This window comes from Saccostrea cucullata, unplaced genomic scaffold (assembly GCF_032062105.1).
Source record: "Saccostrea cucullata isolate Sc308-1 unplaced genomic scaffold, CSIRO_AGI_Scuc_v1 ctg2769, whole genome shotgun sequence".
NCBI lineage: Eukaryota > Metazoa > Mollusca > Bivalvia > Ostreida > Ostreidae > Saccostrea > Saccostrea cuccullata.
In genome coordinates, this window is record NW_026934881.1 from 38979 (window position 1) to 57425 (window position 18447).

General features: G+C 35.9%; 3 protein-coding genes and 1 non-coding gene across 5 annotated transcripts; 1 reads left to right on the forward strand and 3 right to left on the reverse strand.

Moving 5' to 3' along the window:
* Nucleotides 1-3704: 3704 nt before the first annotated feature.
* Nucleotides 3705-7696, reverse strand: LOC134241478 (fatty acid-binding protein, heart-like). 2 transcript variants are annotated; one of them, XM_062723516.1, is made up of 5 exons: nt 7311-7696; nt 5457-5626; nt 4815-4928; nt 4653-4766; nt 3705-4087 (listed from the first exon to the last, which is right to left on the reverse strand). In XM_062723516.1, the coding sequence occupies exons 1-5, from the start codon at nt 7396-7398 to the stop codon at nt 4037-4039; spliced, it is 537 nt and encodes a 178-aa protein (XP_062579500.1). In that variant the 5' UTR covers nt 7399-7696; the 3' UTR covers nt 3705-4036. The 2 variants fall into 2 exon arrangements, with proteins under 2 accessions (XP_062579500.1, XP_062579499.1); XM_062723515.1 differs by lacking the exon at nt 4815-4928 and having other exon boundaries at nt 7311-7689.
* A 40-nt stretch (nt 7697-7736) lies between these two features.
* On the forward strand, nt 7737-7809 carry Trnaf-gaa (transfer RNA phenylalanine (anticodon GAA)). The gene has a single exon. It is a non-coding gene; the product is annotated as a tRNA-Phe (tRNA).
* A 640-nt stretch (nt 7810-8449) lies between these two features.
* On the reverse strand, nt 8450-11750 carry LOC134241479 (fatty acid-binding protein homolog 5-like). Its single transcript, XM_062723517.1, has 4 exons — nt 11463-11750; nt 10320-10489; nt 9099-9209; nt 8450-8572 (listed from the first exon to the last, which is right to left on the reverse strand). The coding sequence occupies exons 1-4, from the start codon at nt 11548-11550 to the stop codon at nt 8522-8524; spliced, it is 420 nt and encodes a 139-aa protein (XP_062579501.1). The 5' UTR covers nt 11551-11750; the 3' UTR covers nt 8450-8521.
* Nucleotides 11751-13291: 1541 nt separating this feature from the next.
* Nucleotides 13292-17918, reverse strand: LOC134241480 (fatty acid-binding protein, adipocyte-like). Its single transcript, XM_062723518.1, has 4 exons — nt 17750-17918; nt 17116-17285; nt 13599-13709; nt 13292-13412 (listed from the first exon to the last, which is right to left on the reverse strand). Exons 1-4 carry the CDS (start codon nt 17910-17912, stop codon nt 13362-13364), a joined length of 495 nt encoding a protein of 164 aa, XP_062579502.1. The 5' UTR covers nt 17913-17918; the 3' UTR covers nt 13292-13361.
* Between the last annotated feature and the right edge of the window lie 529 nt (nt 17919-18447).

Below are 18447 nucleotides of genomic sequence, written 5' to 3' on the forward strand. Positions count from 1 at the left end.
CGGAATAAATTAGGTCATTTTTGAAAATATATATATATGCATTTTTTAAGAAGAAATTTTCTCAATTATTATTTTTTCCAAGTATTTTTTTTATCAAGACATACTTTCTATCTGTTAAACAACAAAAAATTGATAAACTGTAAAAGTTTAAACTTAATATCTCATATAGTTTTGGGGCTATTGTAAAAACAAATTTTTGAACAAGTTGACCTTTGACGAAACCTTAAGTATGTTTACTCCTCTTATCACTCTTTCAAATGATAGCAAGGTGAATGACCTTGAAACTTTGACTTTGACGTAGATGCTAAAAATAATTTTTAGGAACTTTGATGCCACCGGACACATAGTGTTTCACAAACACATCTTGATTTAAGAGGCATAGGAATATTTGATATTTTATTGAAAAAAAATTGAAATTAGTTCACATGGAATAATGTAATATAATTTCTTTGAAATTTGCTTATATTAATTTTAGTAAAATATACTTTTGTTTCGTGTTCTTTAATTTCCACATGTAAACCATTGAATTTGGGCCAGAAACAAAGAACTGCAATTTCGAAAACATTTTTAACAGGACTATAATAATTAGAATCGATACACTAAAGCTTAATTTTAAACAAAAATTAACTACTTTATTTACAAAATAGAATTCAATTTCGTCTCCAAACGTTAATATCTAGATCAAAATTGGCTTTATTATATTCAGGTTGAATCCAAAGGCATTTAACCTTATTTTTTTTCTTATAATAAAAAAATATACCCCTACCTAATAATAAACAAGCAAGGTATCCATCGGGACCGCTATTTGGATTTTCGAACTCGTTATTCAATTGTATTTTCCTCTGAAACTCCCTAAAATAATTTCTAACTTACGGCCAGTGCAACCAGAAGGGCTTATTTCCCTTGCAAATATTAAAAATCCCTCTTCAAACTCGATCGACTACTTCAACAATGCGAGAAAACAGCTTTTTTCTGCAAACGTTAACGTTCGCCATAACTGTTGAACCATGAAAATAAACACTTCATATATTGGTATACATAGATGTGCACTCTACTAATTAGGCTCTTTCCAATTATACCAAGGTCACAATTGCTTTGTGACTTTGACTTTGACCTATAAGCGAATAATTTTTTTGTCTTCAAACTATAACTTCGCAATAACTTTTGAACTAAGAAAGACAGAAACTTCATATTTATAAGACGCATACTCCACGCATGAAGCTTTTTCATGACACCAAGGTCAATGACCTTTTTCATTGCCTGTGACCTATATGCTAAAAATAGCTTTTTTGAACCTTCATCATAACTTCTGAACTATGAGGGATATGACTATATTTGGTATGCATACTCCATTTATCAAGTTCTTTCAAATGATACCATGGTCAATGACCTTGTGACCTCGACTGTGACCTACTGTAAACCAACTTTTATTCGCGACGACTTTATTTCGCGATTTACTGGGAGTAAAGTTGTTAGCGGCGATTAATTTTCGCGATCAAGCTTTTTTTGGAACTATTTTTAATAGAAAAAGAGACTTAAAGGACCCGTTCGCGACGAGAAATATTCGCGATGACAAGGTTTTCGCGAACCTCGCGAAAATTTCGCGCACGCGAATAAAAGTTGGTTTACAGTATATGCTGAAAATAGCTTTTTCGAAGGTAGTTGCCGCCGGGTGCATAGTGTTTCACAAACACTTCTTGTTAAGTTTCTCAATTTTTTTCATTGAAATTTAAAAAATGATGTTTTTCTATTCCCTTACATGGAGGAAATAGCGTTTATGATAACATTAATATATTAGCATCAATCCATATCTTTTTTTACAGGCATAGATGAAAGAAGCCACTTTTCCCTTTTTCAAACAGTTTTACAATGACAGTTGATTTCATATAAAAATGTTGAATCCCTTTTCCTCCACAAGATATTTAAGGAAAGTTTTCGATCACCCTCCCCATCTTTAAAAAAAACGATGCTGCGCACATGTTAAACATGGAAAAATGTAAGATTAATAAAAAGGATTTTCAAAGATTGCATTTATCTTAATGCTTTTGGTCCTACCCCTCAGGCCCCCGGGGGAGTGGCACATACCATGAAATTAACAATTTTTTTCACCTTCACCCTATGGGGCTTTATGCAAAATTTGGTTGAAATTGGTTGGTAGGATGCAGAGAAGAAGCTGAAATGTTCAGATATAATAATAACGCACGACGAAAGACGAAACAGATAGCAATAGTTTACACAGGTGAGCAAAAAATGGCCCAGATTGTTTTTTCGATATCAAAAGGACAAACACAGAGATTCAAACATTCAACATACTAAGTAATAATTACATTTTCCCGATGATAATTTGAAAGTAAAACATAGGTATGCAGAGATTACAGAGCTCTCCTCAACGAATGTTGTCTTGAAGTAAGGCAAAGTCACACAATTACCCAAAAAAGAGTGTGCATTCAAAATTGCGAAATTTATGCAATTTTGATCTAATACTTTACAATAGACCTATATATAAAAACTTCAAACTAGTTCTTCATCACGAAAACGGTATTAAAATCCAGCATCTGAAGCCTTGATGCATCATTTGTGTTTGCTTTGGTTTATAAAAGCCTTATAGTTTCTTGGTAACCTGCACCCAGAATTGTACCTGGTCGATTATCTGTAAAATGTATGTCGAATTCAGCATCCAAAGCAAGCCCATAAGTGTGCATCCTAAGACGCATCATCCATACAAGTTGTTCAACATAGGGCTCATACAGTTAGTTACTTGGAAATGAAACCTGCATAAAAAACTAACCTTTACACTCATCCAGAAAATGTAGGTCAGATTCAGCATCCGAAACCGGTCTGGTAGAATGCATCCTTAGATGTATTATCCATGCAAGTTTGGTCATTAAAGAGATAAAAGTTACTTGGAAATGAATCCTGCACCAAAAAACTTTAACCTGTTCACTCATCCGGAAAATATAGGTCAGTTTCAGCCTCCAAAGCACAGGCACTTGTTTCTGTAATAAATTTTTGACCCATAGTATAATAATAACACGTTATACTATGGGTCAAAAATTTATTACAGAAACAAGTGCCTGTGGTATGCATCCTCAGATGTATTATCCGTGCAAGTTTAGTCGTAACTTTGAAATGAAACATGCACCAAAAACTTTAATCTGTTCACTCATCCAGAAAATGTAGGTCAGATTCAGCATCCAATGTAAGTCTGGTAGTATGCATCCTAAGATGTACCATCCATGCAAGTAGGTACATCTTAGGATGTATACTACCAGACTTGCTTCGTATGCTAAATCTGACCTACATTTCCTGGTTGTCGAATCCCACTGTGGGACGTGGAGACCGGTCCTTCGGATGAAACTGTATAAACCGAGGTCTGAAGCAAGCCTGGTAGTGCACATCCTTCGATATATAATCCATGCAAGTTTGATCAACATAGAGCTTATAGTTACTCAGAAATGAGACCTAATCTAGTCAGTTTTTATGTTATGTTTTAAAATTTTTCAGTCATACTTTGTGAATGTTTCACAGAAAAAATATTTTATTCAAAAAAAGTAATTAAAAAAGCCTTCTGTAGGTAACACAGTACGGATGAGGGGCCAAGCACCTACATGTGTATGAGGCTACTCTGTGTAGTAATGTGGCATTCATACACGTGTTTAGTTATAAAGCTCAGTAATCGTCACCTAATAAAGATAAAACACAGCCTTGATAAGACTTGTTTATTAGATTTCTTGTCAAGCATATAACAATTTGTTGGTCCTCATAAACAATTATAAATTTGTCACTAGCTTTACACGTTTTATGGTACTTTATAGAAAGAATGACGCTCGTTTGTTGGTTTTGTAAAACCACAAAAAACAAAACAACCATACATATACAAAAGTATAGTCGCCCGGGCTGAATATCAGCTTGGATACATGTACATGGTCCAGATACATTATAGAAATGTCATGTCATGATACTGGTCAATACAACAGATATTGTGACGTATGTAATACTGAGCAAATCTAGTCTGTGCAGGGGAAAGTGGCGGATCTCATTTCTTTTTAAATATTCTTCGACACACCACGTTGTTGATATAAACTGTCTGCAATACAAAAAAAAAAAAAAAGAAAAAAAAATTAATTAAGTCATTAACTTAAACAAAAAATCTAAATGAAGGAAGACTTAAGATGGCATAATGAGTCAATATCAAAAGATAAATGAATATACGACATATTGTACTTAGTATATCATTAGTATACAGGCTGTTGTATTGCATTCTTATGTTGAACGTTACATATCTCGGAAGCTTTTGAGGGGTAATATTACAAGCAAGTAGTAGATGGGGAATGCAGATTAAAGTGTTTTTGGCAATGCAAAATAATACATGCTCGTTAATGCCTAAAATTCTCAGTTATAAATTGAAATATCCAGAATTTAAATTTAAATAAGCTTTTTTTATCACCCTCCCCCCCCCCCCTCAAAATCCCCCCCCCCCCCCTCAAAAAAGGACTAAAAGTTTCATTTTATAATATCATGAATATATTCCCTCCACGCACTTTTAAAAAAGCAAATTAGCAAGCAGGCAAGGATGTTTAAAGTACTATAGTGTGCATTTATTTGTCGTGTACACATGAATGCAGACTTGGGTAAGCGGAGCTAATATCTACCATAAGTAGTTCCCCATTCACCAACTCTCTCTCCACGCGGGTGGCCTTGCCCTTTGACCCCTCCGTCGGTTTGGCCTCTGTTATTAGTTTCCCGTCTTTCCAGGTCACCGTTGCCTGTAATGTGTTAGAGTGTTAGTAAGTGACATAAATTGTAATGATTACCATGATCAGCTGCCCGTCCACCAACTCTCGAGTAACTTTGGTTTCCTTCGCCTTTGACCCCGCTGTCGGCATGGAATGTGTGACTAATTTACCCTCAGTCCACTTAACGACCGCCTTCCGAGAGGAAATAACATTGTAAGTGTCAGACAGAGAAGTTGAGTTATTCAGGAAATTGATGTTTAAATTTGAAAAAATGTACAGTTTACAAATACTAATATTTACAAAGAAAAAATCAATTACATGCTACTTGTACATTACACATTTTGCAGCTGGATTTCCGGGGAAGGGGAATCTCAGATTATTCATTTAAAGAAAAAATATTAAAACCGTTATAACACGGTCCTCTCTTTAGAAAACATGGATCATTACTCGATATAGTAAAATGGTAAGTAGTCATAACAATTTCTGTAGGAAAGAGGCTATATGTGCCTAGTGGGGTAGTCCTATTCTTATAACTTTATTTGAATTATATCCTTATGTCCTCCATAAAGATTTTTTATTTCCCATCAATGCTAGACACTGTATGATTTTTACCCATGACAAATCCCTTTCTTCCATTCCTCCTTAGCTCCGCTACAGATCCTCTGCCCCTTTAGCCCCCTCTTTTCTGCCCCCTACCTTTTTGTCACGTGATCTTGTTACCTTCATTGGGTTATCCTGAGGATCGCTGGACTCCACCTCGGTATCCAGGTGAAATTTATGGTCGGAATCTTTAGGCCCCTTGGTGTGGATCCGCACCTGTCCATCCTCAACAGAGATCGTCATAGTGCTGCTGGCGGCCGCGGCTAACTTCCGGAGCACAAAGTTCACACCTAGAAAAAAATGTTTGATTTTTCTATCGAGAGTAATTATATTGAAATATCATTAATATACATAAAAAAAATAATGGCAACTTTTATCCATTCGTCATTTGAATATAAAAAATTCAAAAGGGTGAAGATAAGAAACAGCGATAAAACTTCTAAAATAATATCCAAATACATGTAGCGGTAATACAGATCTGTGGAGAGGAAATCAACTCAAATCGGAAAATTTAGAGGTGGAATCGGGTGCCTGGAGGGAGTAAGCATCCCCTGTTGATTGGTCACATTCACCGTGAGCTGGATGTATAGATCAGAAAGACGAACATTGTAACCGTAGTCAAAGTCAGTATAAAACAAAGGCCAAATACATATGTACATGTATTTTGCTAACTAGGCCATTATAAAGACAATAGAATTTATGAAAATTAATGTTGACTTTTATTGAGGTTGTTAAAATCCATGTAACATCAATTTATCTGTTAGTAACCTGCATCGGTTTAAGAAACTTATTTTAATCTAATCATGTTCATGAGAATCGATTTAGTTGGGAGATGTAAACATTAAATGCAGGTGTGAGTGGGATATTACTGTAACTACATAAATATAAAGAAAGTTGACGATGGAAAAAATGAAATCATCTCGTTTGTCATACGTACAGTTGAAATTGTACCGTACGTATTTAATGCTTATTCTTATCTACACTTTGACATTAATGCCAATAGTTTGTCTTCTTCTGGTAATTTTTTCTAACTGCATCATTTCATATAAATTAATGTATTTACTACATATACTGGCGGTCGTTATCTAGAGTATATGATATCCATCCCATTTATTCAGTAGTTCCGGAAAACTTAACAGTCTGTACCAGTTTGAATACAGACTTTGACAAATAAATCATAAAACAGATGCAGTTAGATATAAAACCCTAGTATAATATGAAGCGGTCTGGGTTCGTTGACCCGACCTCCTGCGACTCAAGATCGACCCCGGTATGTATACCATTAAACCCAATTGCTAGGCATAGTCCGTGTGATTCAGGTCAGGATGAGTTCGGTCTTGAGTTTTGCCTGAATACAGTTAAATAGGATAACCTAAGATTTTGTACTCAATCATTGTGTTGACCTCCAAAACAGCATATTTAGTATATTTTATGTCCCTCTCGGTCTTCCATTAAATTGTTTTTCACCAAGCACTATATACACTGGCGGATCCAGAAATCTCGCAAAGGGTTAAGGGATAAAGTCACATACACACAATGATTTATTAAATCTTATATGTATTTTTGAAACAAAGGGAAGGGAGGGGGATTCAAGTTACCCTTCTCCCTAATCCTCCTGTGAGATATAATCCAGAACTATATCACATGTATCTATGATACTATTTTTAGAAACCATTGTCCAGTCCTGGCTTATCTGTATTATAACACTAGCAGACTGATCTTCGCAAGCCGAGGGTGAAGATTTCTCCTCTTTTCAACCAAAGAGGATCGAAAGGAGCGGATCGTCACCCTTGGCTATGGAAGCTGTAGCAGACTTGTCTCTGATAAACTGATAAATCTGTGAAACCAAATCCTTCGTGCTATCGATCGCTGATGACGAGGCAACTGAACACGCCCCGATAGATACAAGGTCAACGGAGCCTTGGGGAGGTGGTAATGAGGGAGAATTTCAAGATACAAAAAAACGACACTTACCGATTTCTTTTAAGTATTCATCCAAATTCTCGTTCCTTTCCAGAACCCATACACCTGCTATTGTCTTCTCAATTTCCGCGAGAGCCATGTTTGACCAGTTGTGGATTTACACTAACAGGTCGAAGGTTTCCGATATCATCAGATCATAGAACGTGTACGCACATTGCCCCGAGCCACTGTTTGTTTAATGTTGACAGACAAACCTAAGGTGACAAAGTAGGACGTCTGTCGCAGTCAGTACTACTTAGTGCAATTCTTAATGTCCGATTCAGCCTGTTTTTATATGAAAAAAATTATTTTACCCTGACCCCATTATTATAAGGCCTATAGGTCCTTTGTTTAGGAGCTGTATACACACGTGAAGTGAGTGTGCTTTTATTACGTAACCGCTCATTCTGGCGTTTCTGAACATTGTAATATTCGTCAGCCGGAATAGCTCAGTTGGGAGAGCGTTAGACTGAAGATCTAAAGGCCCCCGGTTCAATCCCGGGTTCCGGCACGGAACACTCCGGCGGCTGACAGCCACACATTTTTAATTTTTATCAAAAAAGAATTTTAGATCCCCGTTCTTCCTCCGTTCAGGATTCGTTTTCTTTTCTTAATTTTAGAGATTGATCACAAGTTTTTTTCTCTCCAAATTTTACAATTCTTATATCTTTTATATGACAGTTTTCCCCTCTTTTTCTGTCACTGGCAAAGAGTTCTTCAAGAATTTCATCCAGCTGATATATCATTGTATATTGTATCATAATTAATATTATGTAAATACTAAGTATTGGAATCGGAAGTCAAATCGAAATTTAATAATTTGTATATATGCTTGCGATGATGAATTACGCTGGAGGGTTTATCAACAAATTCGTTTCAACATGAAAATTAAGGTGAAGATAACGAACTGTGATCAATCGATCTAAACATGGACCTCCGGGAATTCCAGAGATGGATCAGGTACATAGCAGGAGAAAACATCCCCTGTCGACTGCGCGGCCATGTTGTATATATTGTATTTACTGCCACCCGGAAGTATTTGGACGAAAAGTGGACAGAGGGATGGTATTAATTTCTTCAGAAACCGGAAAAATAATCATACGTGTAAGTTCGAAATTACAAGTCTGAGTTTCTGATTACATAAAACACTAGACTGTACAAACCCTTTTATTACACAATGCCACAATATTATATATTATATTAATGATAATTAATCTGAGAAATTAAGATTTTTTGAAAGTCGTCTTCGCAATCACCCCATCGCAAGTTGCCGTCTGAAACAAGATAAAAATTGATTACGTGTATAAAATATTTAACTGAATTGTTTAACAAAGGAAATTATCTTCCCATTATTTACTATCAAGTATTATTCAGACAATTAAATTTCATTTAATATTTAGTGCGGTAGCAGTTATTTTTTTTTCCAGCAAATATGCTTCTTTTGTTTCGAGATCTTCCTTTTTTGTCCCCATCAGTAGCCTGTTTAGTTGTTGTTTATAAATGAAGGTCTCATTGCCAAATTTCATAATGGTTCCAAAAATTGAAATATGTCATCAAGTTTGACCTTGACCTCAGACCTTGATATTAGAGATGATAAAAAATTATCTCGATATCTGTTCCAGAAGACATACATCATTATCTACCAAAGTGCAATACCACTATTACCGTGCAGAATGAAACCTTTTATAGTACATGTATTTCTTTTTGGACTTTTCTTTTTTCTGTGAAAGATAGCATTTTCTTAAAATTTCATCAAACTTGCTTCAAAATACTTTTATCTTACAATGGCTAAACACTTACTTGTATTAGATTATCTCCCTCTATTTCTCTTATTACCACATTGTCTTTAGATTTACCATCTGTAGCTTTTAATTCAATCTTCATTTTTCCATCAGAGTAGGTCACTTTTGCCTGAAATATAAAAATATAAACAAGTAAATATTTTTACCTTTATAAATGCTGCGGAAATGCAAATGTGTTTTATGTTGTAACGAAGTTTTACATGTAAGCTTCAATTAAATAACTAAGTATCCAAAAAATCAAAACAATTTTTTTTTAAAATCTAAGAAGTCAATTTACAAAGTTGAAAAATAAATGTACGACTAAACTAAGTGATCTTAAAAATAATTTGTTTGTCTTTTTATTGTTACAAGAAGAAAAATAGTTTATTTTATTAGATGTATATCTTCTTCAACATTATACTTTTTATTTATTAGGTAACGTTTGGTATTACACATTTTGTCTTTAAAATAACACTTGTACGCTGACGTCACTTCTTATACGGGTACCTTGTAATTTATTATGACGTCAGCTTGAAATTGGCACCTTGTATTATGACGTCGCCTCTCTGACAGTACTTGTATTTATGACGTCACATATTTAAGTTGTCTGTAATCCTGTAATGGTTTTTATGACGTGACTATTTAAGCATTGAATTCATATTTTTGGCTGTCTTCGGTCCTATAACACACCTGGCCGTGCCGACAAATTGAATACCGCGCGTTAGCGCGGTATGATAAATTTGTCGGCACGGCCAGGTGTGTTATAGGACCGAAGACAGCCAAAAATATGAATTCAATGCTTATATTTACATTCTCTAATTTTCCTGCTTCATAATTACTGATTTCGTTAATCTTTAATGTGAATTTAGCGCCCTTCAAAACTGACGTGGTTAATAGACGTAAGAGCCGTTTGTGACGTCAGATGACGTTGCAAAGTTAAATAACGCAAACAAACATTGCGAGGAAAAAAAGTGACAAATTACTTTCAAACGCATATTTGTAGTAATTTTACGTTAATTTAACAGGATGATAGTTTTTGATTAAATTGAGTCAACACATTGTACATTTTGGTGTTCCTAGATTATAGAAAATGCATATAGTTCCTACTGTGTATTCTATCGCGCGGTGACAAGGTTTCGCGTGTGTTATAGAAATTTGAATGTCGTGGATTTCTTATGAATTTCATAAGGAAAAATACACGGATTGTAAATATATTGTATTGTATTGTCTTTAAGCTGACCTTGTATTTATGATCCTCTTCTGATACTTCGATCTCTTCATCCAGGGCAAACTGGTTCCTTACTTCCTTCATCGGGAGTTTCCGGACAAACTCCAGCTTTCCGTCTTTCACCGTGATGATCAGGTTTGGTTTCAGCACAGAGGCTGCCTTCCGTTTGATGACATTTACACCTATTTTTATCAATAGAATGCAGGGAATCAGATTTACTAAAATATTTTGGGGGAGACAGTTATTATCAGACTGGGTAAAGAATGATTTCTGTTTTATGTATGAAATAAGTAGGGAACAGTATTTGAGCTCAAAAGTCCATTAAAAGTTACAAAAGGAGCGGAGCAAACATGAACCTCCAAATGAGTTCAGGTGCCATGGAGGAGTAAGCATCCCCTGCAGACCATTCACACTCGCCGTGTGCTCCTTATCATTTTCGAGGAGAGATTGAGAAAACAATATCATAACTTGACATAAAGTCACGCTAATTGAAGTCTTAATAACATTACAATATTATATATTTTCAAAGACTGCATACATGTTCAGTTCATCTATCTATAAAGCACAATCTGTATTTTGTATACTTCTTCACGATGTTTCCTTCCTAAAGGCATCAATCTTTGCGTATCCTAATATTTTTACAAGAAACATCAAGTCAAATGCATATTGTTCATGCATGCAATATAAATCATTGATACGTTGTTCTAAAGTGCCTACCCATATGCAAGGAAAAGGAACGATGCAATGGGCCATTGCTAATCGATAAAAGAATCTAATCCTTTCCACGCCCTCAACTATTTGTTGAGAGGACGTTCTAAGGAGAGGTTCTGAGTTTTAAAATTAAAAACTTGTGTCAAATCCTTTTGTTGTAACATCTTAACAACAAAATATTTTCCTACCATTTGTGTCCAACTGTCCATGGTACCGATTTTTTAAAAAAATGAAAAATTCAACTAGACGATGTTTTTGGCATTATCTTCCAAATAAAAAAGTCCAACCCCGACACCCCGCCCCTCTACATTCTCAGATGTTGTCGGGCAAAAATAACTAAAGAAGTCTGCTCGCTATGGTGGAAATCTACCCTTCTTTCTCATTTGGTTTCCTCGGCTCTTCTACATAAACCTGTAAGCCTATACCTGATTACATCGATCTTACCCATGGCTTCCAGGAATGGTTCCACGTTCTCTGTTTGTACACACTGCCAGTTCCCCTCAAACCTGCTCTTGATTTCCTCCAATGCCATGATTTCCCGCCTCTGAGTGAGGTAGAACAGTTTTCTGTCTGTCCTTTATATCTATCTAACCCGTTCTCCCTTCTCACACCGACAGCTCCGGATGAATTAAAGAATCAATTCTATAAATATTAATGGTCATTTTAAAATACACTCTCAATTTTAATCCCCAGTACGTTGCAAAATACCATTGATTGACCAGAGAAATATATGCCGAGGAAACGCCATGTTAAATAGTGATTTAAAAATTGAAATGTATATATATATTCCATAAAGGGCGTTTCAAAAATTCCTATTAACCACAACTTTCTTTCATTCTTAAAAAAATTAAAAAAAAAAAAAACAAAAACAAAAAAAAAAACAAAAAAAACCAAACAAAAAGAAACGAAAAAAAGTGTTATGTTCGAAGAATCAATCTTGATATTAATAGGGTCTTAAAAGTATTGCTTGAAAAGAAATGGGCAAGTATTGAAAAAAGTTGATGAATCAGTAAGGCACCAGATCAATATATATATTTTTAATTCCTTGAGCAAACTTTATTAAGTCAATATAAAATTCCAATATGACAGACCTACTCTTGTTAAGGTGACAGAACTTTCTTCTACCTGTAGTCATAAGTTATAAGCTGTGTAATGAAACTCAGTTTATACTGTCTTACATTTTCACAAAAATTAATGACCAGTGTAACGTGCAAGGGAGGTCACTGCCTGTGAACCCCCGCAGGCTCGTACCCGTGATAAAAACGGATAGCCTTGAGATGCTGCAAATATGTACAATGCGCAGTCTTGATCACTTGGTACTGCGTATATAAGGTCTTTACTGGTAGCGAACAAGTGTCACTGGCAGGGAAGTCCACACACCAGCGCACTTCTACAAGAGACAAGCAGGGATGACCGCACACTTGCCCTTGCGCAGTGACAAGCAGGGATGACCACACACTTGACACTAATACGGTTCTAGTCTAGAGACACTGGCAGGGATGTCCGCACACCAATGCTCTACCACAAGATGCAGGCAGGGATGTCCACACACCTGATCTTGCGCAGCAACAAGCAGGGATGTCCGCACACTTGCTGCTAGGAGATGCCAATCACAGAGCAGGGATGACCACACACTCTGTCAAGCAATAAGCAGGGATGACCGCACACCTATCACTTATCACAGTACAATATAAGCAGGGAAGTCCGCACACTTGTATGCACTAACAAGATTTGTCGAGTTTGACCTCTAGAACCTCTCGCAATCCTCGCCAGTAAAAATCCTATATATCCTAACACCATCTAAAATACTTAGTGATTATTTATTTACAAAGTAACTAAAACACGAATCAAGCTTCCAATCAACCAATCTTCAGTAATCCAACTAGTGTAACATACAATGATTATTATTGATCACTTTAATTCAAATTCAACACTAATTAAGTATTTATTTTCGATGTATATAATAAGTAATTAAAAATAACAAGGGCGATAACTTTCGCTATAATAAACATATAGGAAACAGCTTTCCGTTTCATCAGCATTTCTAAATCCGTCAATTGGATTATTTAAATATATTTTCTTTTTTTCGCTGGAAATTGCCCGACCTGACTTTGTTTGGAAAATTATTACGTATTTTCCCACGAGTTTTCTGGACATGCAATCTTCGTTGTAATAATTATATATTATTTCTTACATATCTAATAAGTTGCATTTTCTTCAGTCATTTCTTATTTATATGACTAGTCCCTGGTAAATAAAGAAACCAAACTTTTCGGTACATATTAAAGAATTTTATTGACAAATAAACAATTTCAAAAATCATATACAAAAACATAAACAGATCTAGGACTTCTTGAATGTTGTTTTCGCTGTGACTCCATTGCAAGTTGCAGACTGAAATAATGAAAGAAACTGAACTTAACAACAGTCAATAAATCAACTAAAAATTTATGTTTAATTGTTTGAATTAATAAAAAAGAAATAGTGCTTGGATAAGATAACCTCCCTTTATTTTACATTGACTGATCATTAACTTGGATTAGATTATCTTCCTTTATCGTACATTGACTGATAACTTACTTGAATAAGATTACCCCCTTCTATCTCTCTGACTACGACATTGTCTTTAGATTTACCATCCACCGCTTTGAATTCCATTTTCATTTTTCCTTCAGAGTATGTGAACATAGCCTACAAAAAAATATAGAGTCACCTTCACAAAGGCAAAAATGTCCTATAAAAATTAACAGTCGGACTCTATACCTTGACTTGATACAATGGGATAGGGCAAGTTTTATACTGGGACTCTATACCCTGACTTGATACGATGGGATAGGGCAAGTTTTATACTGGGACTCTATACCCTGACTTGATACGATGGAATAGGGTAAGTTTTATACTGGGACTCTATACCGTGACTTGATACGATGGGATAGGGTAAGTTTTATACTGGGACTCTATACCGTGACTTGATACGATGGGATAGGGTAAGTTTTATACTGGGACTCTATACCCTGACATGATACGATGGGATAGGGTAAGTTTTATACTGGGACTCTATACCCTGACATGATACGATGGGATAGGGCAAGTTTTATACTGGGACTCTATACCCTTACTTGATACGATGGGATAGGGCAAGTTTTATACTGGGACTCTATACCCTGACTTGATACGATGGGATAGGGTAAGTTTTATACTGGGACTCTATACCCTGACTTGATACGATGGGATAGGGTAAGTTTTATACTGGGACTCTTTGCCCTGACTTGATACGATGGGATAGGGCAAGTTTTATACTGGGACTCTATACCCTTACTTGATACGATGGGACAGGGTAAGTTTTATACTGGGACTCTATACCCTGACTTGATACGATGGGATAGGGCAAGTTTTATACTGGGACTCTATACCCTGACTTGATACGATGGGATAGGGCAAGTTTTATACTGGGACTCTATACCCTGACTTGATACGATGAGATAGGTCAAGTTTGATACTGGGACTCTATACCCTGACTTGATACGATGGAATAGGGCAAGTTTTATACTGGGACTCTATACCCTGACTTGATACGATGAGATAGGGTAAGTTTTATACTGGGACTCTATACCGTGACTTGATACGATGGGATAGGGCAAGTTTTATACTGGGACTCTATACCCACACTTGATACGATGGGACAGGGTAAGTTTTATACTGGGACTCTATACCCTGACTTGATACGATGGGATAGGGCAAGTTTTATACTGGGACTCTATACCCTGACTTGATACGATGGGATAGGGCAAGTTTTATACTGGGACTCTATACCCTGACTTGATACGATGAGATAGGTCAAGTTTGATACTGGGACTCTATACCCTGACTTGATACGATGGAATAGGGCAAGTTTTATACTGGGACTCTATACCCTGACTTGACACGATGAGATAGGGTAAGTTTTATACTGGGACTCTATACCGTGACTTGATACGATGAGATAGGACAAGTTTTATACTGGGACTCTATACCGTGACTTGATACGATGAGATAGGGTAAGTTTTATACTGGGACTCTATACCCTGACTTGATACGATGGGATAGGGTAAGTTTTATACTGGGACTCTATACCGTGACTTGATACGATGGGATAGGACAAGTTTTATACTAGGACTCTAAACCTTGACTTGATACGATGGGATAGGGTAAGTTTTATACTGGGACTCTATACCGTGACTTGATACAATGAGATAGGGCAAGTTTTATACTGGGACTCTATACCCTGACTTGATACGATGGAATAGGGTAAGTTTTATACTGGGACTCTATACCGTGACTTGATACGATGGGATAGGGCAAGTTTTATACTGGGACTCTATACCCTGACTTGATACGATGGGATAGGGCAAGTTTTATACTGGGACTCTATACCCTGACTTGATACGATGGGATAGGGCAAGTTTTATACTGGGACTCTATACCCTGACTTGATACGATGAGATAGGTCAAGTTTGATACTGGGACTCTATACCCTGACTTGATACGATGGAATAGGGCAAGTTTTATACTGGGACTCTATACCCTGACTTGATACGATGAGATAGGGTAAGTTTTATACTGGGCCTCTATACCGTGACTTGATACGATGGGATAGGGTAAGTTTTATACTGGGACTCTATACCGTGACTTGATACGATTAGATAGGACAAGTTTTATACTGGGACTCTATTCCATAACTTGATACGATGAGATAGGGTAAGTTTTATACTGGGACTCTATACCCTGACTTGATACGATGGGATAGGGTAAGTTTTATACTGGGACTCTATACCGTGACTTGATACGATGGGATTGGGCAAGTTTTATACTGGGACTCTATTCCATGACTTGATACGATGAGATAGGGTAAGTTTTATACTGGGACTCTATACCCTGACATGATACGATGGGATAGGGTAAGTTTTATACTGGGACTCTATATCGTGACTTGATACGATGGGATAGGGTAAGTTTTATACTGGGACTCTATACCGTGACTTGATACGATGGGATAGGGTAAGTTTTATACTGGGACTCTATACCGTGACTTGATACGATGGGATAGGGTAAGTTTTATACTGGGACTCTATACCGTGACTTGATACGATGGGATAGGGCAAGTTTATACTGGGACTCTATTCCATGACTTGATACGATGAGATAGGGTAAGTTTTATACTGGGACTCTATACCCTGACTTGATACGATGGGATAGGGTAAGTTTTATACTGGGACTCTATACCGTGACTTGATACGATGGGATAGGGCAAGTTTTATACTGGGAATCATTACCCTGATTTGATACGAAGAGATAGGACAATTTTTATACTGGGACTCTATACCCTGACTTGATACGATGGGATAGGGTAAGTTTTATACTGGGACTTTAGTTTTAGCCTCTCGCTATTTTTCAGAATATCAGAAAGCGTAAAAGATGAAAATAAACTTAATTCTTTTTCAAGTCAACAATTTTATAGTGCACTCATTTTTTAAAATTAAACTTATTCTTTGGATCGCTATACTTTATTGCTGGATATTTCAAATATTTTATTTAGTCCAACAAGATCAATTCAATTCGTACTATGCATTAAACCACATCTTAATCACTGCTGTAAACCCTAAAGAAATAGCAGTTTCAGTCATTTGACATATTAATAAAATCTTAGAGAAGAACAGCTAGATCTCTTTCAGTGTGTTTTTGGCAATATCAAGAGTAACAAAGGGATTAGATGTTCATACATCCCCATAAGCGCAAATTTTATTTAGTTGAAAGCGGAAGGGGGAAGGGCAAAACCAATAAATCAAAAAAGCTCTTGAGAAGCAAAAATTCATCTGACAGATTGATGGGATTTATTCTTGTCCAAATCGTAGCTTTGTGTTTTCTGTAATATGCATGTGTAAAGCATGTTTATGTCAGCAGATTTATTTATGGAGGAAGGGTGCTCTTTCCTGCTCCCGGTAACGCTGAACATGGTATGTACATTGTATATGTACCTATTTCAAGGTTGCTATAGATAATAGAGACAGAAGTATATTTCTTGTATTTGTCCTATTTGAGACACAGATGGGCTACATACCTTAAATTTATGGTCATCGTCGCTGATATCATTATCTTGGTCTAGTACGAACTGATTCTTCGTTTCCTTGATCGGGAGTTTCCGGACGATCTCGACCTTTCCGTCCTTGACGGAGATAATCAAGGTCGGCTTTAGCTGAGCAGCAGCCTTCCGTTTGATAAGATTAACACCTAGAAATACAGAGGCAGTTGTCACATACAGAACATTTTATATTCATAAAATGACTTATCTATAGAAATTTGTGGCATTTAAAAACACTATCTAAAATTAAAACGTATGTATTTCAGAATATTAGAGGATTTTTTTTTTTAATTTAAAATCTAATTCTACATACATAATTTACATTATACTGAATATTATTTCAATAATCTTTTAAAAAGGGATTTAGTAAGTTAATTTCTGCAAAAACAATTTTGAACAGAATCATTCATTTAAAAAAAAAAACTTTTCACTATAACGTAAGTTCTTTTGTTAGAAGGGCCTGATTTTATTTTTAATTTAATCTAATTTTAATTTTTATCATAAAAAACCACTTATAACCAAATCAAAACAAGCAATATTAACTTTTTCAAGAGTTCAATGAAAAAATATCTACTTTGTATGAACTTTTTAGATTGTAATTTTTATAACTTACCCATTGCCTCAAGAAAAGACTCTATGTTTTCGGCTTTCACGCACTCCCATTTTCCCTCAAATTTACTCTTGATTTCGTCCAGGGCCATATTTATCCGTGTGTTACTTCCGCGGTGAGTCTGGAGGTCTACATTGGTGTAGGAGGTCTCGGTCTTTATATACATTTCCCACCGTTCTCCATTCTCACCCGGACATCCATGGATGAGTATGAATACAAACACTGTCCAATGTATATTTACCCCATGTCCTGTACCGCCACTTTACAAATACAGAGTGAATTTTAAATTGAGTTGGATCGATGAATTACACAGACAAGCGGGTGGAAAAGGTCGCTGGGTATCTGTGAACTTTTCAGTAGAAATACTTCAGCTACGAGAATCTTTATTTTGTACTATAGCTAATGAGCACAGTTACTGAATAACAAAAGGTATAGCTATAAATACTGTATGGATGGGAATACTTTTTAAAAACTGCTTTGTATGATTGTTTATTCTAAATATGATTTCCCTCGGCGACAGAATTTTTATGTTTGTATTTTGAAATGTCAACAGAATTCTTAATCAGCCTGTTTTCTGACCTGGATTTATCGTTACATATACTCACCTGTTAATATTGAGAGCGTGGGTTACTGATGTTTAAATCTTCTCAATGAGTTTAAATTTAGTATACAAATAAAGTGATTCATTCAAAGTTACTCTT